General features: G+C 49.0%; 1 protein-coding gene across 2 annotated transcripts in view; it reads left to right on the top strand.

The window, feature by feature from the left end:
- Positions 1–694: 694 nt before the first annotated feature.
- Positions 695–23,911, top strand: part of mdfi (MyoD family inhibitor) — a 41,343-nt gene continuing 18,126 nt past the window's right edge. The window contains exons 1-3 of one of the 2 annotated variants that reach the window (XM_035387172.1): positions 695–836; positions 4,370–4,474; positions 20,780–20,911. In XM_035387172.1, the coding sequence (XP_035243063.1) occupies positions 4,381–4,474; positions 20,780–20,911 (226 nt within the window). In that variant the 5' untranslated portion in view covers positions 695–836; positions 4,370–4,380. Of the gene's footprint in view, positions 837–1,120; positions 2,018–4,369; positions 4,475–20,779; positions 20,912–23,911 lie in introns of those variants that run through there. The other variant, XM_035387171.1, reaches the window with a different exon arrangement.

The raw sequence follows: 23,911 nt of genomic DNA, 5'->3' as shown, positions 1-23,911 counted from the left end.
AACAGTTACACAGAAATCCAGTACCATTTGCAAACAGTTACTCAGAAATCCAGTACCATTTGCAAACAGTTACACAGAAATCCAGGACCATTTGCAAACAGTTACTCAGAAATTTAGTACCATTTGCAAACAGTTAGAGTTGGCTTCTGCCTTTGGCACTAAATGCAGAACCCAAAGGCCAGCTCTGAATGCAGTAATGCTCCGTAATGACACTGTAATTGCACAAATACAAAGATGAAGAAACGGATTGTCTTACCATATTCATCTACAGAGCATTTATGTGACTGTTACAACAAACATCTGAACTGTTTAAAGAAAAACAGACTATTTAGAGGAAGTTGGATGTTGACTGATGTTTGTGTTTAATTGGATGGGGAAGATTAAATAAGCAAATATAATATTTCAACTTGTCTATACGTTACCAGTATAATATTTCAAGATATCTACTCCACTCCAAAAAAGTGTCCTTGGTTTGTAAAAATAAAATAAAATAAAATCGATTCATTTGGTTGAGAAACCGTTGGATTTGGATTTCAAAAGACATGCCGTGCATGTAATCGGGTCTACATGGCGTGCACGAGCTGAGAGCAGTTTAGCTATTTTGCTCTCACAGGTTGTTACGTCAGTGAACCACATTTAAATGTGATTTACGGCCTCCCTGTCCGCCAAGCTCTTTCACGGTCTACCTTACATACGATTCCGATCCGTTCCACTGCTTCAGCTGGTACCAGATCCGTCTGTCCCAATGATACCACATTCTTAGCTTTTGCTTTAGAATCCACAGCGTTTGGGCACGCTGGGGCCTTTTGATGTTGATCTTTGACCCACCAGTAGAGGTAACGCTCAGCTCATTAAATATGTCCAATTTATCCTGAGTGAAATGATGTAGTTGAACTCCTCGGCACGCGCCTTTGCCTTCCGCTCTCCTGTTGCGATACCACTTTGAACTCATCAAAGGAAATGTCTGAAAGTTGCCGCTGCTCTGGATATTCTAATGGCTGCCACAGCCGTGCGTATGCTACTTTATTGCTTTATTCCTGCGTATTTTGTGAACTGTTATTTTTCAGAACACTATGAACGGTACACTATACTCACCTGCGCAGCTAGCCTCTAATGTGCAGTGGCGCAAGACATGTACACACGCGCGCACACACACACACGCGCGCACAGAGTGTGTGGGTTTGTAAAATCGTAGAAGTATACTTATATTATGCGTACATCCATCAATAGGTATGACTAAATAAGTAGTGGTCAAAAAAATCCTTATCATCATAATCATCACCATCATTATTGTAAATAATAACAAGAAGAGAACGAAAAACCACATTTATGTAGCAATTCGTGCTATTTTTAAGACAGACTTTCATATGAGGTTTGCCTGTTTGCATTTGACTCTGGTTTGGTTTAGCTAACATAATTACAGATTACAGTGTTTAAGTACGAGCTCTCGCTAACTTTTTTTGCCCGGAGGAAACGCAGTAATCAGCCTTGCAATGCAATTTCCTGTCGAAGAGTCTGGAGCTGTCTCCAAGACCTGGATCCGATAGAAGGGAGGCGAGAATGCGAGGGTGAGAGAGGAAGAACTAGAAAGATAGGGCGAAAGACTTGGGGATTGAAGAATAAATAGAGAGGACAGAAGAAAACAGAGGTAATAAAAAGGAATGCAGTCGCAGAAATTGAGAGCGCTGTCAAGTCTGTCGAGGGGCTGAACGAATTCTACACGGGACAAAGATCCTCTTCAGGGCGCTAGCAATCTCAGATCGGCAGCAGCGTTTCGGAGAAAAGTTGACCGAACTAAAAAGTTTTGGAAGGACCGAGAAAGTTGTTGAAACCAACGGTATTAAATTGTACTTTAGATGCGCGCGTGAACGAGGCAAATGGAGAAGAAGAGACGGCTTATCGAACACGGGACGGGACGGTAAAAAAAGAAGTCTTAAGGAAAACTGGAAATCACATTTCGGAGAAAGGAGTTAGAATGAATTAGTGCAATATCAGTGAGTATTGCTGCAGCATCAAGGTGGGTTAATTGTTCAAGTTATGCTTTATTCCAATGTTGATTGACATTGTTTTATTATATATCGAGTCTGGACACGTTCAACAGGTCTGAGTTGGTCCAAGCGCAAGCGTGCATAGACTCGTTGGGGGAACCTAGGGAATATCTGCAATAAGTAGGTAAATATGATATGGGACAACTGGGCAAAAGTGGAAAGGTTTTGTGTTTAAACAAGTTTAGATTTTTAACGCAATTGCAATAGGCCTACCTGTATGCGTACATTTGGACTTGTTTTTCTGCACAGATGTGATCATATTACAAACGCATAACATCACGAGAGCCAGCTGTGTGCAATATGAACAGCGTATTGTGTATCCAACCATCTTGCTTTTGTTTAGCTGTCGTTTGAGGTCTCCTTGCATTGTTTTCGGCACGTTTCTCCTCGATTGTCTCTTTTAGCACCGAGTTCTGTATGCACTGCGAGGTGCGAGCAACGCGTCACTCCGCTTTTCTCGATATTTGCGACCAACTGCAGTGATCTTCCCTGGGCCGCGCTGCTTGTCTTTTATATATAAATATCAGGAGCTTTAGGCTTTCTGTCATTCTTGCAATTCGTAGTAGAAGCGAATGCGGTGGTCAGCAGTAGCCTACTGACATATTTTTTTGTAAAAAAAAATTTTTTTTAAAGAAAGGAAGAAAAAGTGAAATACTGTAAATTGAAGCTGTGCGTTAAAGTTGGCAGTTACTCCCACGGTGTATAGTAATTACACTGTCCAACATTGTGGTGTGCTCTTTCAGTGTTGATATTGAAGGTGCAACATATTGGCATCAGAGTTTAATCTTATGGATGTTTTAGAAAAGTTTTTTGTTAGTAGTCTTGAGTTACAGAATGAGCAGAACCATTTTGAGGGGACTGGTTCTGGGTGTACTTTAATAACGCTAAAGTGTGAAAATGGGATATTTAAGAAATTATGCCAATGAAAACGCCGTCTTATAAGCGAGAGCGCGGTGCAGTCGTATTCGCGGTTTTACGCGAGAGCAAACAGTCAAACAGCTGCCTGACAGAGAAGGTCTGTGCGGAGCTACGCCTCCGATCGCCATGTTTCTGAACTGATCAGCTGGTCAGTCTTTTACATTGAGAATGTTGGCACTGATGCGCCGTTTAATTTAAACTTTATTGCTGTAAAAAATTCCCCAGTTACTCTCACCCCTATATCCATGCGCAGTTTTCATTTACAGCAGTGACTGACGTGTGTTTTATAATCAAATCTAAGTACAGCTGATAAAACCCCAAATTTCCTCTCCTGATAAACTGCTCACTGTTTTTGTTTGTTTTTGGTCTCACCTCACAAGTGCTGTTTGTGTTTTCTCCTCTGTCCAATTTTAGTCATGGCGCTCCTGGAAAATTTATGGTTTTATACTATGGGCCTCTAGCTTTGGTTTTGTAAAAACTAAACAAACCTGACGTGTCACAAACAGAATCAGTGGCAGTGATGGTGGGAAAGGTGATGGCTGCTCCCGCAGAGTAGCCCAGCGGGGTGTGTTATCTGTGTCTCACAGTGAGGGTGTGTTATCTTTGTGCCTGACAGTGAGGGTATGTTGTCTGTGTCTCACAGTGGGGTGTGTTATCTGTGTCTCACAGTGAGGGTGTGTTGTCTGTGTCTCACAGTGAGGGTGTGTTATCTGTGTCTGACAGTGAGGGTGTGTTATCTGTGTCTCACAGTGAGGGTGTGTTATCTGTGTCTCACAGTGGGGTGTGTTATCTTTGAGCCTGACAGTGAGGGTGTGTTGTCTTTGTGTCTCACAGTGAGGGTGTGTTATCTGTGTCTCACAGTGAGGGTGTGTTGTATTTGTGTCTCACAGTGAGGCTGTGTTTTCTTTGTGTCTCACAGTGAGGGTGTGTTGTCTGTGTCTCCCAGTGGGGTGTGTTTGTGTCTCACAGTGAGGGTGTGTTATCTGTGTCTCACAGTGAGGGTGTGTTATCTGTGTCTCACAGTGAGGGTGTGATATCTTTGTGTCTCACAGTGGGGTGTGTTTGTGTCTCACAGTGAGGGTGTGTTATCTGTGTCTCACAGTGAGGGTGTGTTGTCTGTGTCTCACAGTGAGGGTGTGTTGTATTTGTGTCTCACAGTGAGGGTGTGTTATCTGTGTCTCACAGTGAGGGTGTGTTGTATTTGTGTCTCACAGTTAGGCTGTGTTGTCTTTATGTCTGACAGTGAGGGTGTCTTTGTGTCTGACAGTGAGGGTGTGTTGTGTTTGTGTCTGACAGTGAGGGTGTGTTGTGTTTGTGTCTCACAGTGAGGGTGTGTTATCTGTGTCTCACAGTGAAGGTGTGTTATCTTTGTGTCTGACGGTGGGCTTTGATTCTCCTCCCAGCTCAGGAACAGATGTCGGCGGACGGGAGCCCAGGCGCGGGTTTGGATGGACCTCCCCGCGAGGCTTGCTGTACCCCACAGCATCCGTCCCAAACACCTGGCCCAGGTAAGGGAAGACCCCCACCCCCCCTCGCCGAACCGGACGCAGGCAGCCTGTGTTCTGTTCAGCCATCCTTTGACAACAATACAGGGCCTTTGATTGACGCCTCAGCGATTTCTCTCCAGAAGACACGGTGTACCTCGTCTCCGTTCAGTTTAGAACACGGCTGCTGGCGCAGTGAGGTGTTGAGTCTCCCCGAGCTGACAGCCTGTGTCCGTTTTGCTCACAACACCAAAGACAGACTGTGAGGCACGGCGCCCAGCCTGTTTACGCTCTTTCTCACGCGTGGAGAAGAACATTTCTCCGCAGCGTTGGAACGCGATTACTAGTGATTATCACGGGCTTTTTCTGTCCCAACTGGTGCATGTAATGTAGATGTGTGTGTGTGTGTGTGTGTGTGGATGCATGTGTGTTTGTATAAGAGCATTACAAAGAAAGGGAGCAGTGATTATTCGTACATAAGACCCGCTTAAAGATCTGAAGGGAGAGACTAATCCTCTCTCTTCAGAAGCGACAGGCCCAGTGGTGTGATGGGAAGGCTGCTCTTTTCAACACGTGAATTTAATTATGCTGAGATGGTTATTGTTGCTCCTAAACAATATTTTTTTTCCTTTCCTTTGCGAAAGGGAAATTCTTAATTCTCATGTAGGAAGTTATAATTAAGAGCAGATCTGATTTTTGTTTGTATATACATTCAGTGGCCACTCTATTAGGTACACCTGCTTGTTACTGCAAATAGCCTGCTCCTTCAAACTGTGAATCACATGGCTCCAACTCAGTATATAAAGCATGCAGACATGGTGAAGAGGTTTAGCTGCTGTTCAGCCAGACATTAGCAAGGGTCAAGGCGCATGATCTAAGCAAGGTTGACGGTGGTATGATAGTTGGTGCCAGACATAGTGGTTCCAGCATGTCAGAAACAGCTGCCTTCCTGGGATTTTCATGGACTACAGCTTCTAGAGTTTACAGAGAATGGTGCAATAAACCAAAAGCATCCAGCGAGGCAGTTCTGTGGGTGAAAACACGTCGTTAATGAGAGAGGTCAGAGGAGACCGGGCAGGGAAAGGCTGCAGATGCTCAAATAACAGCTGTTTACGGCAGTGGCGTGCAGAAGGACATCTCTGAACGCACAACGCGGCGAACCTGGAACCTCACGTGTGCGCATGTGTGAGTTTGCACGGGACAGGTTAGAGAACTGGCCCCGGACAGGTGGGGGAGATGTTGTCCTGAAGTGACTGGGCGGTGGAAGGGCTGATTTTATAGGACAAGAGCGAGACCCTTGGGGGCAGATTTTCTCCATGGTAGCTCCTTACACTGCATTAAAAAAAACTGAATTTCTGGAAGATATCCTGTTAAACTTCAGTGAAGTTTGGGAGTGTGTTGGTCGTGAGTAGAGGTTTCTCTGTCTCAACACGTGTACTTTCAGAAACGTCCGCACACTCCCGAGCCACGTCTGTGATGGTGGATTTCTGGACTCTGACATTCCCAATTAATTCATGGCCTCTGCCCGCACTGGAATTTCACGGTGTGTCCTGGCACGAGGACGACCCACGTCTGGACAAGAGCACCTCCGTGTACAAAATCACGTGCGTTTCTTTCACAGAGCTGTGGTTTCACATGTGAGTCCTCCCTGTGAATGCACACGGTTTCACATGTGAGTCCTCCCTGTGAATGCACACGGTTTCACATGTGAGTCCTCCCTGTGAATGCACACGGTTTCACATGTGAGTCCTCCCTGTGAATGCCCCGGTCCATGCAGTGTTAGATCTGTCACTGTGTACCCGCCGTGGCCCTTGGTGGGGTCTCACAGGTGACCGTCTCCGGGGTCGGGCAGAATCCCTCTCGGAGAGAACGAGGCCTGGCCATCCTCAGATTCTCTCCCTCCTCTGGTTCCCGTGTGTCTGGCTCGATTGAAACCAGTCCAGCTCGTTGCCTGATTAGACGCGGGAAGCATGGCCCTCTGGGTAATTGCTGCTCATCTGGGCGGCTCTAATTGAGGCCCCCCTCTTCTCTGGAGGCCTGTGGTGTGTGTCGGCAGCGTTGGGCCCCAGAAGCCGTTTGAGGACAGGGTTGAGGTGGGCCCCTCCCAGCGCTGGCTGTGGATGTGTCCCATAGCCCGCTCCTGAGATTTTTGGCAGGAGTGTGCCGTAAAGCTTTTGGGTTTTTTTTTTTTGCGTCTGGTTTAAGAAGCTCGGCGGGGAAGGCAGCAGGACAGAGAGCCCCCACAAGCACTGCTTTCATAACCCCACCACCCCCCCTGCCCCCCCCCCCCTCCCCGGGCAGCCCGGATCCTGCTTTCTGTAACCGTCCTGAGACTCCACGCCCTGGAAGACCCTCGGCGGCCCGGCCGAACTCTCCCAGGGGAACCGTGTTGGGAACGGGCGTCGGATAGGGGGGCAGGAATCCTGAGGAACGTGACCTTTTCGGGGGAAATGATGCCGCCCTGCGCTGAAGAAGAGCTGACTCACACAGGCCTCTCCAGAGCTCAGTCCCTGTGCTGACTCACACAGGCCTCTCCAGAGCTCAGTCCCTGTGCTGACTCACACAGGCCTCTCCAGAGCTCAGTCCCTGTGCTGACTCACACAGGCCTCTCCACAGCTCAGTCTCTGTGCTGACTCACACAGGCCTCTCCAGAGCTCAGTCCCTGTGCTGACTCACACAGGCCTCTCCACAGCTCAGTCCCTGTGCTGACAGTCCCTGTGCTGACTCACACAGGCCTCTCCAGAGCTCAGTCCCTGTGCTGGTTTGGTGGTTTGAGGAGCTGTGGGTGTGTCCCATGAGGAGGGGGGGGGGGCACTGCCAACTGGGGTGTACAGTGGCTGTGACCTACAGCAGCAGTGTGTGTTTATGGGGACCCTGTGCCTGTGGTATGCTTGTGTGAGTGTGTTTGTGTGTGTGTGTGTGTGTGTGTGTGTGTTCGCTATCGTTAATGGCAGTGGGGTACCCTAATCTCAGGCCTGGTCTCTCTCTGATAGGCTGGTAATCGAAGATGAGCAGCTGACGTGTTCACAAGGCTACGCTGCTCTATTTCGCGTCCTGCATATCCTAACATGTGAGCAGGACCCTAAGGTGGTGGCACTGAACACCATCTGATTCCACGTGCTTATGTGAAATTAACACAGCTAGCCCAGCGAGCCTTGCAAGTAGGTGGATGTACATGAACTGGTACGAGATCACGCTGGGACAACTGTGTAAAAACAAACACCTTATGGAAAGCATTCAATTGTTATTGAATATTTAAGAAAATATAGAATAAAAACTTTGTCTCTTAGAGTTAAGGAGAATTTGGTTTCAGAATGAGCTTGAATGACACGGCTAGTGTAAGTCGCTAGTCCTACCTGCAGTACCAGCAGTAATTCTTTTGTCCTTAAGTGCAGAAGTAAAGTGGTTTCTCTGCCGTAAACACAGGGCTTCTATAAACGGAAAAAGGGCTGCGTTTGTTTAAATTCCTTCGCCCCGGGTTTGGGTTCAGGAGCGCTCTGTGGTTTGGAGGAGCCCTGTGCCCCCTTGCGTGCTGATAGCGGGACAGGGCTGTTTACGTTTCGTACATTAGGCATTGTGTCTCCCGGATTTAACGGGAGGGGGTCCAGCGCTGCGGGGTTTTTATTTGCCTGCGTCCCCCCGACAGATCGCTCGCCCCTCAGAGCGCTCCGCGCAGTTCTGTGGACATAGCAGCTCCTTTCTGTGCCATCAGCTGCCGCCCGGAGGCCATTCGGCCCCACTGAGCCGCAGAGATGCAATCAGCGTCTGTTTACACGGGACGCAGTCTACCGTCCAGATTAGCGCTGAGTGGGTTCTCCTCTGAGCGGCTGGCTTTGCGGCCGATTCATCTCCCCCGACACACAAAGAGCCAGTTTATGTATCCTATTTATTTTGCTCTTTAAGTTTGACATAAAAGCTCCGCAGCCAGTAGTCATGTGACCCTCCAGCCTGCTTCCTGGCTGTAGGTGAGAGGGCGGGGCTTGGTTTCGGCCTTGAGGAGGGGTCCTGTAGTAAAAGCTTGCGTGATCTGGTCTGGGGTGGGGCGATTTCCTTCTGGACCAAACAAGGTCAGAAACAGCTCGCCCTCTCCGCTCTGCTGCAGCAGGGCGGCTGGCACTCCCTGCCATCCGGGTGAATGGTTCTCACTCATCCTGACTGCGGAGCTTCTCCTCAGTGGTGAAATGACCCCCCCATTCCTCTGCGAATGTCTCGGTCTCCAGCCATTTTCTGCATCTCTTCAGACTGTACCTGGACTGACCCTCTGCAGTGTTAGCTCCAATCTAGTATCACTCTCATGTATCACCTATACCTTACGGACCTAGCCTACACTTACTACGTGAGCTAGACCTGATGTTCAAGGCTGTGCATAACTGGTGCTTGAAGAGAACTGTAGCTTGTTCTGCACTTGCTCCTACGACCTTCAGTATGCACTTATTGTGCATTGCTTTAGATAAAAGCTCCAAATAAGATGTAATGTACCAACCTTCCCCCCTACCTCAGTGCAGTGATTAAACGATTGGACTGTTTATGCTGTCTATTGGATGAGACTGTAAACCCAGCCCTGGCTCAGTCCATTAATGTCATTAAAGATTATTATGACACTTCCTCTCTGGGCATCTAGTCATCACCCGTGTAGTTAAAATCTTTATTTTTATAAGCCATTAATTAGCATTTTCATAATTATCTGGTGTTAGACGTCAGCCTGGAAAGGCTTCGTTTGAGTAACAAGTTTTAAGAAGTGTTTTGAGCATATCTTGTGGATTCTCCAAGGAGCACTTTTTTAATGTTAGAAAGTAAGTATGTGCATTTAGGGTGGTTAAACAAGGCGGGTACACCCAGGGAAAGCAGTGGGTTAGCTGCACAAAGACTTCAGAAATCCGGCTTTATCTGGACCACTGGCCTGCAGTGTGGCTGCTGCTGTACACCCAATTCAACATTTCCAGCGTGTCATTTTGAAATACTCATTGATTTTTTTCCCCACCATAAAAAGTAAAATTAATTTCAGGCTCCAGTGAGATAAACATGCCCGGTGATGACTGCAGGGTGTGGCTCTTCATATTTGATTTGTACGGGCCCTGGCTGCCCTTTAAACGGTTCGTGTTTGATGCCGATTCGGCTGGCATCTGTCGGAGCGTGCGAAACGAAGGCTTCGCTAATGAAGTCATTTGGCTGCGATCCCAGAGGCCTGCGAGCCTGCGCCACATCTGAGCGCAGCTGCCTCAGGACCTGCGAGCCTGCGCCGCATCTGAGCGCAGCTGCCTCAGGACCGGGCACCAGAGGCCTGCGAGCCTGCGCCACATCTGAGCGCAGCTGCCTGAGGACCGGGCACCAGAGGCCTGTGAGCCTGCGCCGCATCTGAGCGCAGCTGCCTGAGGACCTGCGAGCCTGCGCCGCATCTGAGCACAGCTGCCTCAGGACCGGGCACCAGAGGCCTGCGAGCCTGCGCCACATCTGAGCACAGCTGCCTGAGGACCGGGCACCAGAGGCCTGCGAGCCTGCGCCGCATCTGAGCGCAGCTGCCTGAGGACCTGCGAGCCTGCGCCGCATCTGAGCACAGCTGCCTCAGGACCGGGCACCAGAGGCCTGCGAGCCTGCGCCACATCTGAGCACAGCTGCCTCAGGACCGGGCACCAGAGGCCTGCGAGCCTGCGCTGCATCTGAGCGCAGCTGCCTGCGGACCTGCGAGCCTGCGCTGCATCTGAGCGCAGCTGCCTGAGGACCGGGCATCTTTTTTTTTTTTTTGTCATTTTTCTCCCATTTGCTCCCCAATTTAGTCGTTATACCAATTCCCCGTGTGTATTACAGTCTTGGTCGATGCGCTATCCTTCTGTTGGTCTGCGGAGGGTGTAGACTACCGCATGCCTCCTCCGATACATGTGGAGTCGCCAGAGTTTCACTGGGAGAGCGTAACGCGTGCGGAGGTTTACACTATCTCCCCCAGATCCCCTCCCTGCTGAACAGGCGCCCTGACCAACCAGTAGGAGTCGCTAATGCAATAATCAGTACTCATACCGGCTTCCCACCCGCGAACACTGCCAATTGTGTTCGTAGGAACGTCTGACCAAGCCGGAAGTACCGCTGCCGGGGATTGAACCCGGGTCACTGTGGTGGTAGGCGAGTGCATATACCTCTACACTACCCAGACGGCCCTAGGACGGGGCATCTTACGGGCTTCTTAAGGGCTCTCCCCTCGAATGCCTTCCCCCACACCACTTTGAAAACAGGAGATTTGGCGAAGGAGATGGTGTCTGTGTGAATCGATACACACTCTCTTTTAAAAACCTCCATATCGCTGCATTTCTGTGGTGTCTTTAAAGTTTGGGTTTGGTAAGCCAACTGTCTGTGTGGCTTAAAACCATTACTATAATGGCCTTTTAAGAAAATCTGTCATTAAAACTTGCATCTGATATTCCTGTTGGTTCTGTGATGCCAGACAAGATTTCTGACTTTTTTTTTTTTTTCCCTTGTTTTTATTATTCTGCTGCAGTGTAGCGGAGGGAACACAGCCAGCGTTCTCTCCGTGTGTGTGTTTTCCCCACTCAAAACCGAACATAAACACTGACTGCTCCCCCAAAAATAAAACAAGGGGTGTTTCTCACAAAAGAAAGTTTGGAACACAAAACCCGGCACAATTAGGCGCCGCTTAGAGGCCTGTTAAATGGCGGACATTTTCTGCTTTAACGAGCTTACGCCGTTTCATTCTTTGTGAAATAATCTGTGAATTTGGAAAAGTTCCAGCGCCGAGCTCTGAGGCGTTCTCGGAGTATCTGCTGTCAGTTCTGCCTCCGTTACCGTGGAGATTAAGCCTCATTGTTTTAGCGCATTGGCGCAGTTGAGATGTAACTGAACTTATTAACGTGTTATGAGTAGATTTGGGTCGACTCTTAATTGTTTTCTTTTTTGTCGTAATTGTGCCCCTGAGGGGTCATCTCGGAGTGGCGGCGAATTTTCGGCGAGCTCGCGGAGTGTGGCGGGGGAAGATGGGCGTCGCCCCTCGCGTGACGCGTGCTCGGTGCCTTCGGCCCGTTTGCAGCGTTCTGGTCGGCGACGCCGCCTGTTCTGCTCGTGCTGCTCGAAGCACCCCTCACGCGGGGCAGCTGGGTGGGGTAATTACCACACCACTCACGGTCTGCTGGTTTTTTTTTGCGGGTATAATAAAGGTGAAATTTATGAAACTTAATGGCGTAGGAGCAGTGAATGATGAAACATAAACAAACACGCTAATGCCGAGGGGCTAAACCGAACACGCTAATGCCGCGGGGCTAAACCGAACACGCTAACGCCGCGGGGCTAAACCAAACACGCTAACGCCGCAGGGCTAAATCGAACACGCTAGCGCCACGGGGCTAAATCGAACACGCTAATGCCGAGGGGCTAAATTGAACACGCTAACGCCACGGGGCTAAACCCAACACGCTAACGCCGCGGGGCTAAACCGAACACGCTAATGCCGCGGGGCTAAACCGAACACGCTAGCGCCACGGGGCTAAATCGAACACGCTAGCGCCACGGGGCTAAATCGAACACGCTAATGCCGAGGGGCTAAACCGAACACGCTAATGCCGCGGGGCTAAACCAAACACGCTAACGCCGCAGGGCTAAACCAAACACGCTAACGCCGCGGGGCTAAACCAAACACGCTAACGCCGCGGGGCTAAACCGAACACGCTAACGCCGCGGGGCTAAATCGAACACGCTAACGCCGCGGGGCTAAACCAAACACGCTAACGCCGCGGGGCTAAATTGAACACGCTAACGCCGCGGGGCTAAATCGAACACGCTAACGCCGCAGCTAGCTTCTTTGGCGCCCGGCGTACGGCAGAGCCGAGAGAGAAACGCGCTCACGCTGGGCGTGTACGCTGCTGAATGTGGTGCGTGTGGCTCTGTGTGTTCCGCTGGTGTTCTGACTGAGGGCTGTGATTCAGTGGCCCCCAGCAGCCCTACAAGCCTGTACCACGGACATGTGCATCCCCCCCCCCCCCCCCCCCCCCCCCCGCCCCCCAACCCCCCAGGTTAGGATGTGTAGTAGCCAAGGAAACACTAACATACACAACACACACATGTGCAAACACAAACAATCATGGTTCTGGGTCAGGGAGTGCAGTAACCAAGGATACACTTTCTCACAAACAAACACACACACTCACGCCCACACACAGGCTCACGCACGCACGCACACACACTCAACAGGCATGTAGATGACTTTGGGTGGCGTACATGTCACGTGTGTGTACCGTGTGCAGTGCATGTTCACCTGGCACCGCCCCTGACTGCTCATGCCAACTGACTTATTAACACTTATGTGCTGTCTGTCTGCCTGGGGAGGGGACAGGAATGTTGATGGAAGGTTGTTTGAACATTGTTGGAACGTTGATTGAATGCTAATGGAACATTGATGGAATGTTGATTGAACATTGATGGAACATTGATGGAATGTTGATTGAACATTGATGGAACATTGATGGAATGTTGACTGAACATTGATGGAACATTGATGGAATGTTGATTGAACATTGATTGAAAGCTAATGGTGTTATTAAGTTGATGGAACATTGGTAAGTTGGCTGAACATGGATGGAATGTTGATAAGTTGATGGAACGTTGATTGAATGTTGTTGGAATTTTGCTAAATTGATGGAACATTGATGGAATGTTGATTGAATGCTAATGGTAAGTTAATAACCTGATGAAACATTGATAAGTTGATGGGACATTGATGGAACTTTGATTGAACGTTGATGGAATGTTTCCTCTGCCTCTTTATTTGGCATATTTCACTTCCTCCTGGTTGGCAGCGTTTAATAAATAAATAAATAAATAAAATGGCACGTCTTCATCTTACCATGACGGTGATGATGATCATAATAATAATGTCAACAGCTGCAAATCTTACACAAATTTGTGGCTGTCAGTTAGTTTTTTATTTTTCAATTTGTGTAACCACATGAGATGTGCTTATTGGCTGGCAGCCAGCCACGGCATTAATCAGCCCAGGTAATTAACTTCACAGGTCTACTGTTGACCCTTCACCCCCCTGCACCACTGTTGAAGCGTTTCACTCTTTTTGTTTTTTGATCAAAAAGACATTTGCATTTTATTGCCAATAAACAGTAAAATATTCAGATTGTATAAACTCTAATAGAAAGTACATTCGGTCCCTCTTGGATTCATATAAACTGTTACAGATAAATAACTAGTGAAATTTTAACTGCACCAGCAGGATAGGGACATAGAGTCAGTGAGCAAGCTTCACATTCCAGCTGATGTAACAGAAAAGCTAGTTTTGTAAAAAAAAAAAAATGTTGATTTACATGGACTTTACATTTTAAATACAAATTACATTTTAATTTGTATTTGAAATGTAAAGTCCATGTGAAAAGGCTACCTTGCGGTCTTATTATTCAAGGATGTGATATGCAGCATTCACAGACAGGAAGGATCAAAATCACCAGTTCCTTTCTTTAGATGGTTTATGGCAAGGTAATGGACACAAGGTTATACTGTATATCCTAACCAAACTAATATGTTAAACACTAGTCTTTGTTCAGAATTGTCCTTTCTAATGCAGGTTTAGAGTGGGGTGTGAAACTAAACCGACTCCTACGGCAGCAGAGCACTGATCTGAAAGACTCTCTGGGCCTGATTTACTAACCTTTAGCGTATGCAAATACCTCTTAGTGCACACAAAACCAGTAACGTAACCAATCAAACATCGTGCTAAAGAAGTACTGCAATCAGTCATTGGTCATGTTATTGGTTTTGTGTGTGCTGAGGGTCTTAGTAAATCAGGCCCTTAGTAAGACCAGAGGCGACTCAAATGCCAATATCGCTGATGCCACTGGTCCTGGTGCTCCTTATTGACGTATAGAAGGGCAGACCATGCCCTCTCAGTAAATACACAAGCTTTTTTAAAGGAGAGGGAGAGGGATAGAGAGAGAGAGAGAGAGAGAGAGAGAGAGAGAGAGAGAGAGAGAGGGAGAGAGAGAGGGAGAGAGAGAGAGAGAGAGAGAGAGGGAGAGAGAGAGAGAGAGAGAGAGAGAGGGAGAGAGAGAGAGAGAGAGGGAGAGAGAGAGAGAGGGAGAGAGAGAGAGAGAGAGAGAGAGAGAGAGAGAGAGAGGGAGAGAGAGAGAGAGGGAGAGAGAGAGAGAGGGAAAGTTACAGAACCGAAGCCCTGTGGTGTGGCAGGAATTTGCTTGGCTGTAATGTTCAGGGCGGGGCCACCGCAGACGAGCGGAGGTAAGCTGTTATCTGCGCAAGAATCTGCCTCACACCCACTCTCCAGATGCCCCCCCCCACACCCCACCCATTTTCACCCAGCTTCTACATGCTATGTGCCCCCCAGGGGGGCAGGTTATTGTTATGAATAAGCACTGGTCTTTTTTTGTCTTTTTTGGAATGTTTTGCCCTTTTTGATAATTTTTTCATTTTTCAAAACTCAGTCCTTGCTTCCCCTTGGTAGTGTGTTATTACATCTGATCTGTATATTTCTCAACTTTCCTTGATTGCTTAGGTCTGATTTCTGTTAGTCATGTCTGTTCCCTGCAGTGACTGCGTTCCCATGCCGATGTGGAATTGTCTGCAGGCATGTTTCGGGCTTGCTGGTAGTATTCGGTTGCGGATTGGTCCAATAAATGTTGGAAAAAATATCCAAAGTTTTTTGGTCATACCGTAAACGGGAATTAAGAAATTTAAGAGATATAAATGCATCGCCTTATCAGCACTTGCTACTATAATCTGAGCCTGTGGAAAAGATTTTAATAAAGATGTGAATATCTAAAATATTTAAATGCAATTTAAAAAACAAAAGCACAGGTTAAACTGGTTTCGCATGTAATTTGTGTTGGAACGGGACCCTGTCCTTTGGGCAGATGGTATTTATTCAGCCCTCTTGCCTGTTTCACATTACCCAGATTAAAAAAAAAAATATCTACGCTTGTAATCGAGATACTGGAGCTCTTTAATATGACATGAATGTGAAAATAAGCGTATTTTACAAACATGTCGAAAGCTAAAGCAGGAGTTGGGCTGTTCAGAAGCTACGGTGCTTCCCCACATGGGTGCTTCCCCACATGGCCCAGCACTAAATCAGAGTGACTCAGCCATCAGTCAGTCAGTAATTTCACTGAGACAAAAGGGCGTAATCGTTACAGTCACTATCTGAGTTTACGCTGTGATGGCGGCTGATGATGCCTTCTCCTTCTCTGTTTCATAAACGCTACCTGTGCAGGTTGTGTATCTTTATGTTCTGGTTAGCCACCGTGAGTCAGTCTCGTTTGCCGTGAACTTCCACGTCCCACTTCGTTCTTAAGTAAGAAGTTCAGTGGGACGGAGTTGCAGTTGTCCGTGCTAATCTTTAAAATAGAAAAAAGAAACTGAGTCACAAGGTGTTCTATCCTTGCAGTACTTAAAAAATGTGTTGACAGTTGACTCATTTCCGGTCCGAGGTCATTGACCTTCAGCTTTCTTTACTTTAATGTGGTACAGAGATGAGGCCAGCAGCTTGTACTCCTTGGATAACAGAAAGGTTATTAGTGCGATTCACTGCAGGGCCTGAAAGTATTTGGTGCCAGGAGCTGTGATGGACTCCAGTCAGGGGGGGGGGGGAGCTTGCGGTAGAGTGTGCATTTTGACTGCTCAACTTCAGGAAGCACAGGTACTGTAACGGCTACCTGCTCTAACCAGGTACGGGAGCTGCTTCACCGTACCGCACCGTACCCTACCGCACCCTACCGCACCGTACCGTACCGCACCGTACCGCACCATACCCTACCGTACCCTACCGCACCCTACCATACCGCACTGTACCGCACCCTACCGCACCCTACCATACCGCACCGTACTGCACCGTACCGCACCGCACCGCACCATACCCTACCGTACCGTACCGTACCATACCCTACCGTACCGTACCGTAGCATATCCTATGTGTGGGATTTCTGCTAAAAACTTCTCAATCGTCGTTCAGCCCTTCAGAATAGCAGCAGATACCTGCTGAGGTGGTGTTTTATTGGGTGGAATCCAGTAAGCCAGTAACTATTTAATTCCTCCGTTTAGGTTCTCAGAACAACTTATGTGACTTACCACTGTTTGTTTCCATCCTCTTCATTATTGCATAAAACAATAAAAACAGAACAAATTATACCATATGGTCAAAATATGCCCGAAGACAATACTGGGGAAGGACTAGATTATTTAATGTTTATTCCCAAAGTATGACATAATTCAAGTGTGATGGTATTATTGTATTCAATATTTAGTTTTAAGCTTCCTTATTTGATTATATTGTATTGATTTTATTAAAAGCAGGAGGATTGTGGAGAAGTTGGAGACAGACGAGCAGATTCTAGGTCAAGGCTGAACTCTCCTGCTCTTTAAAAAAAGCAGCCACCTCTCGCCTGGCAGCCACCTTTTTCTGGCCACACCTCTTCCTCTTTCTGGGATTTTTCTTCAGTCGCCTAAAGGCTCGTTTGGTCGAATAAGAGACAAGTTGGGTCTGGTTTTATTGAATCACGTATGCCTGCTAACTGGCTGAGTGCGTGTGATTGAATCTAGAGCAAAGTGCTCTGGAGTGAATCTGGGGATAAGTGTGCAGGATTAAATATAGGGCAGAGTGTGGGGGATTAAATATAGGGATAAGTGTGTGGGATTGAATATAGGGATAAGTGTGCTGGATTGAATATAGGGATAAGTGTGGGGGATTGAATATAGGGATAAGTGTGTGGGATTGAATATAGGGATAAGTGTGCTGGATTGAATATAGGGATAAGTGTGGGGGATTGAATATAGGGATAAGTGCGCTGGATTGAATATAGCGATAAGTGTGCGGGATTGAATATAGGGATAAGTGTGCGGGATTGAATATAGGGATAAGTGTGCGGGATTGAATATAGGGATAAGTGTGCGGGATTGAATATAGCGATAAGTGTGCTGGATTGAATATAGGGATAAGTGGGGGGATTGAATATAGGGATAAATGTGCGGGATTGAATATAGGGATAAGTGTGCTGGATTGAATATAGGGATAAGTGTGGGGGATTGAATATAGGGATAAGTGTGCTGGATTGAATATAGCGATAAGAGTGCAGGATTGAATATAGGGATAAGTGTGCTGGATTGAATATAGGAATAAGTGTTCGGGATTGAATATAGGGATAAGTGTGTGGGATTGAATATAGCGATAAGTGTGTGGGATTGAATATAGGGATAAGTGTGCGGGATTGAATATAGCGATAAGTGTGTGGGATTGAATGTAGGGATAAGTGCCCTGGATTGAATATAGGGATAAGTGTGCGGGATTGAATATAGGGATAAGTGTGCGGGATTGAATATAGCGATAAGTGTGTGGGATTGAATATAGGGATAAGTGGGGGGATTGAATATAAGGATAAATGTGCGGGATTGAATATAGCGATAAGTGTGCTGGATTTAATCTGGGGATAAGTGTGCGGGATTGAATATAGCGATAAGTGTGTGGGATTGAATGTAGGGATAAGTGTGGGGGATTGACTATAGGGATAAGTGTGCGGGATTGAATATAGGGATAAGTGTGTGGGATTGATTATAGGGATACGTGTACTGGATTTAATCTGGGGATAAGTGTGCTGTATTGAATCGCTGAAGTTGGCTCATATGAAGACATCAGGAAAATTAATAAACCATTATAGACGCCCTGGGAGATCGCAGCCTGGCTACTGAATGCCCCCCCCCCCCACCCCCTCATTTAGGAAAGGCGACTGCCTGGCCCCCTGTAAGTCTCCTTTCATCCCCTGAGAAGCCTATGATGGGCTGAAAATCCTCCCTGTTACGCCCCCCCCCCCCCAGACTAACCCAAACCCCATCCAGTAATTTTCATATCTGATTTAGCCATTTTGATTGACAATAATGAAAACATCGTGACAAACACTGCCTCAGAAATCTGTTCCACATGTTGGGAGAGAATACGGAGGGCGGAAGCGCTTACATTTCCATCTTAATCCTGTTTACTTTCTGGAGAGCGCAGAGAACTCTGGGAGTTTGAGTCTGCACCGAGCACCCTGACCTTTGACCTCTGCACTGCGTCACATCGCAGAAATATACCCTGTGTCCGTTAGGTGTTTGCCAGTGGTCACTCTGTTAAGGAATATTGTTTTCAAGGTGACAGATGCTCTGTGTGGCCATTGCTATTTACGGACTTTCATATGTTTCTGCAGTGATTCTGCCAAAACAATATAAACGGAAGTGAGCTCTGAACACCTCTGAAAGGCTCTTTGACCGCATGGCTCACCGCTCCCGAGGAACGTGTTTGAGTGGACATGAGGAACCGGCCTGGCCTGTGTGCTCTCTGTGCTGCACTAAACTTTTCCCTCCGTCTCATTTTCCCCATGCTTAGTGCTTGTTTCCAGAAAAGGAATATAAAAATAACAATGCATAAACCGTAAGAGAAACATTCTTTATTTTCTGGGGCCGAGCCCCAGGTTTCCATTTTCTTAAGCTAAATGTCAAATGCAAGTGTACCTACTGATCAGTAGGTTTGAGTTACAGGCGAGGGGGTGTTTGTGGTGGAGTGATTTCGCATATATAATATGCGTATATACTGTATATACTGTGTGCCGTACGGGCTAACGCAGACAGGCCAGGCTGGTCGCTGAAGGCCCTCTTTTGCCAGGCTGCGCTCAGCTGGTTCCAGATGTGGAGTAAACAGCAGGAAACCCTGTTAGAGCTTTAATGTGCTTTAATTACGACACCGGTACCTGCAGGAGAGCCGGCTGTTTACTGCGCAGTTAAAGGGGGGTGGGGGGGTAGGGAGGGGGGGTTACACAGCACATGAAAGGGCCACTCCATAGGCTGGAGGCCATGTTTTAGGGGCAGGGGGGCTTTGGGGTGGATGTGGGTGGAGGTGACGGCACACGGGACAGATGTTGTCATCATTTAAGAGCGTTTAGCAAGGCTCTCTGGAAGTAAGTTCACCTTACCTTATCATTTACTGTGTATCTCATTAGACCTCGCGGTTAACCTTCTTTGTAAAAACAAGAAGTAAACAAAATACAACTGATAAGTGTTTGAGAAAAAAAATCCCAGTAAGTCTGTGGTCTACACACAAACGCCAGCCTGTGATTCTCATCATTAACCACCTAGGATGGCCAACCAAAGACTTTCAATGAGTTGTATTTTAGTCCTGTCCCAGATGCCCTAGTTAAGTCTGTGGAGATCATGTACATGTTGTGAGGAGCTCACTCTGTGGGACAGGAAGCAGGCTGTCTGCTGTTAAATTGTGCAAATGCCCGGTGTAAGAAGTTCAGGACCTAGTGAGCGATTGGTTCAGGTGGTTCTCATGGTTTTGGCGGTCCGGGTCATAGTGTGCCACTCAGCCTATTGCAACACTCCTGTCCAACCTCTGACCTTTAACCTCTACCCTCTACCTAACCATCCTGAGAGGAGGCGCCCGGTCTCCTCCTACGCGCTGGCCAGAACACCCCGAGCCGCCCTGCCCTCCACCTCACCCTGCAGAGAAACCCGCAGGCCCCAAACGCCAGAGAGAAAAGTCTGAAACACAGCCGGCCTCGGAGAAGATAAACAAGAGGGCCGCCTGAGAGCCAATGAGCGGCGAGCGCACGGGCGAGCGAGAGAGCGGCGAGCGCACGGGCGAGCGAGAGAGCGAGAGAGCGAGAGAGAGTGGCGAGGAGACGCGAGGAGACGGTGTGCGTTTACGGGCGCAGCTGGTTCTCGTTTGCGGAGGAATGAAACGCCAGCGCCGCGTCTCTCCGGCGCTCCGGCCCGCCGCTTTGAAGAAGCCGCTTCAGCGCCGCGGACCGGCCCGCGGAATTACCGCCCCGCAGCGGCTCCGCCCCCCGAAACCCCCCCCCCCCCACCGCAGCGGGCCCCGCTCGGCTCCGCCCCCCCACCCCCCCCCCCCCCCGTCGTTAGCCGGGGTCATTTCTCAGACGTGGGTGCGCTGTGTTACCGTCCCACCTCGCTCTCCGCCAAGGCCTTGGCTGGGCCGCCGTTTTGGGCTGGTCCTCTGACTTTCTGATTGTTTGTTTAAAAAGAACCTTTTTTTGCTTTTTCTTCAGCCTGCGGTTCTCTCCATATCTGCTCCTTTGAGGTCCGCGAGCCGCCCTGTAACCTGCATAGCACATAGCTCTGATCTGGAGCACGTTCTGCCCCATTTACAGACCTCCAGCACAGTGACCTCTGCTGAAACTGCCTCAGTCATCCTTTAAACAAAAAAAGTTTTTTTTGTAAAGATTGCTGAGTCACTTCACTTAAGACAAGTCCAGGGCACATTCCCACCGTTATAAAAGGGTTTTGTATTTCTGATCCCTGTATTCTTCTTCTGTTGTTGTTGCACAGAAGCTGAGGAGAGCAGTGAGTCCCAGGGCCTTATGGGAAACCCCACAGAAATGCAGGAGGTCTCAGAGAATGGACACAGCACCAGCCTGTCGCCAGAGTCCGGCTTCTCAACACCAAACGCCAGCGTCACCTGTAAGTACAGCTCTGAGAATACCAGCTCACCCTTTCATAACCCTAACCCTCACCCTAACCCTAACCCTCACCCTAACCCTAACTCTAACCCTTCACAATCCTGATGCTTCAGGGTCTTAGTGAGGAGAAAATAAAACATGTCCAAGGGCTCATTCTAAACACTGTGGGCTCTGACCTTGGAGTTCATAACTGAAAGCCCAGGTCTTAAAGAGAGTGTGGGGTTCATAACTGAAAGCCCGGGTCTTAAGGAGAGTTTGGGGTTCATAACTGAAAGCTGGGGTCTTAAAGAGAGTTTGAGGTTCATAACTGAAAGCCCGGGTCTTAAAGAGAGTTTGGGGTTCATAACTGAAAGCCCGGGTCTTAAAGAGAGTTTGGGGTTCATAACTGAAAGCCCGGGTCTTAAAGAGAGTTTGGGGTTCATAACTGAAAGCCCGGGTCTTAAAGAGAGTTTGGGGTTCATAACTGAAAGCCCGGGTCTTAAAGAGAGTTTGGGGTTCATAACTGAAAGCCCGGGTCTTAAAGAGAGTTTGGGGTTCATAACTGAAAGCCCAGGTCTTAAAGAGAGTTTGGGGTTCATAACTGAAGCCCGGGTCTTAAAGAGAGTTTGGGGTTCATAACTGAAAGCCCGGGTCTTAAAGAGAGTTTGGGGTTCATAACTGAAAGCCCAGGTCTTAAAGAGAGTTTGGGGTTCATAACTGAAGCCCGGGTCTTAAAGAGAGTTTGGGGTTCATAACTGAAGCCCGGGTCTTAAAGAGAGTTTGGGGTTCATAACTGAAAGCCCAGGTCTTAAAGAGAGTTTGGGGTTCATAACTGAAAGCCCAGGTCTTAAAGAGAGTTTGGGGTTCATAACTGAAAGCCCAGGTCTTAAAGAGAGTTTGGGGTTCATAACTGAAAGCCCAGGTCTTAAAGAGAGTTTGGGGTTCATAACTGAAGCCCAGGTCTTAAAGAGAGTTTGGGGTTCGGTGCAGCATGTTCAGCGGAAGCTCACAGCCCTTATCTGCAGACGAGTTAGGGTTAGGGTTAGGCCTCTGGTGTGGGGCTGGTGTGGTCCTAGTTAGGGTTAGGGTTAGGCCTCTGGTGTGGGGCTGGTGTGGTCAGAGTTAGGGTTAGGGTTAGGGCGCTGGTGTGGGGCTGGTGTGGTCCTAGTTAGGGTTAGGGTTAGGCCTCTGGTGTGGGGCTGGTGTGGTCAGAGTTAGGGTTAGGGTTAGGGCACTGGTGTGGGGCTGGTGTGGTCCTAGTTAGGGTTAGGGTTAGGGCGCTGGTGTGGGGCTGGTGTGGTCCTAGTTAGGGTTAGGGTTAGGCCTCTGGTGTGGGGCTGGTGTGGTCAGAGTTAGGGTTAGGGTTAGGGCGCTGGTGTGGGGCTGGTGTGGTCCTAGTTAGGGTTAGGGTTAGGCCTCTGGTGTGGGGCTGGTGTGGTCCTAGTTAGGGTTAGGGTTAGGCCTCTGGTGTGGGGCTGGTGTGGTCCGAGTTAGGGTTAGGGTTAGGCCTCTGGTGTGGGGCTGGTGTGGTCAGAGTTAGGGTTAGGGTTAGGGCGCTGGTGTGGGGCTGGTGTGGTCCTAGTTAGGGTTAGGGTTAGGCCTCTGGTGTGGGGCTGGTGTGGTCCTAGTTAGGGTTAGGGTTAGGCCTCTGGTGTGGGGCTGGTGTGGTCCGAGTTAGGGTTAGGGTTAGGCCTCTGGTGTGGGGCTGGTGTGGTCAGAGTTAGGGTTAGGGTTAGGGCGCTGGTGTGGGGCTGGTGTGGTCCTAGTTAGGGTTAGGGTTAGGCCTCTGGTGTGGGGCTGGTGTGGTCCTAGTTAGGGTTAGGGTTAGGCCTCTGGTGTGGGGCTGGTGTGGTCCTAGTTAGGGTTAGGGTTAGGCCTCTGGTGTGGGGCTGGTGTGGTCCGAGTTAGGGTTAGGGTTAGGCCTCTGGTGTGGGGCTGGTGTGGTCCTAGTTAGGGTTAGGGTTAGGGCGGGGGCCTGGTTGTGGTCTGGCGCCCCAGCGTCTCTGTTTCACCGCGAGCATGGCGGTGGCGGAGGTGGAGGCCGGTGCAGCTGAAGCAGAGCAGCTAAAGCAGAGCAGCTGTAGCAGAGCAGCTAAAGCAGAGCAGCTGTAGCAGAGCAGCTGAAGCAGAGCAGATGAAGCGGAGCAGATGAAGCGGAGCAGCTGAAGCAGAGCAGCTGAAGCAGAGAAGCTGAAGCAGAGCAGCTGAAGCAGAGAAGCTGAAGCAGAGCAGCTGAAGCAGAGAAGCTGAAGCAGAGCAGCTGAAGCGGAGCAGCTGAAGCAGAGCTCTGTTCGGCTGGAATAAGGGCGCGCTTGTGACCGCCAATCAGACCCCCCGTCTGAGTCACGGTGCGGACACGCCCCCCTCCAGAACTGGGTCAAACTGCCCCCCCTCCCTCGCCCCCCCCCCCCCCCCCATCAGAGCGCACGCTGCCGCGTGGTGGGCGAAGCCGAACCCCAGTCTGAACATGCCCTGCTGACAATGGGTGTGGAGCGGCCTGCTAAAGATTTAGGATTCAGAAACAAAGAGGCCTTTTTGAGACGCGCAGCAGAACAGGGAGGGGTCAGCCAGGTCCCCGGGCTGTTCATGTTTCCTTTTTTGTAGCAACCGTGATTATTTAAGGGTTGCCTTAGCGACCGTAGGTGAACTGGGATGTTGTGCTTCTGGCCACCGAGTCGGGCTTTTTCTCTCAATATGTGTTGGGGTTGCTGTGCGTGTGTGTGTGTGTGTGTGTGTGTGTGCGCGCATGTGTGTGTGTGTGTGTGCGTGCTCTGGCTCCTGTGCAGATTGCAGTCTGAATCTCGCTCGCAGTAATATGCATGCCAGAGCTCAAGAGGGCGCTATAGGGTATGCTCTGTATTGGACCCCGCCGTGCGTACAGTACACTACCTGCCCCCCCCCCCCCCCCCCCCCCCCCCCGCGCAAACACACACATGCTCCACTACCTGCAGCCATAGCACTGTTCTGATTGGCTGCTGAGCCTCGCATCATCCTCATCATCCTACTCTTAACAGGGGCCAGC

The sequence above is a fragment of the Anguilla anguilla genome, chromosome 13, assembly GCF_013347855.1.
Source record: "Anguilla anguilla isolate fAngAng1 chromosome 13, fAngAng1.pri, whole genome shotgun sequence".
Lineage (NCBI taxonomy): Eukaryota > Metazoa > Chordata > Actinopteri > Anguilliformes > Anguillidae > Anguilla > Anguilla anguilla.
The sequence above is the reverse complement of the archived record's forward strand: the minus strand, read 5'-3'. Positions and strand labels throughout refer to the sequence as shown.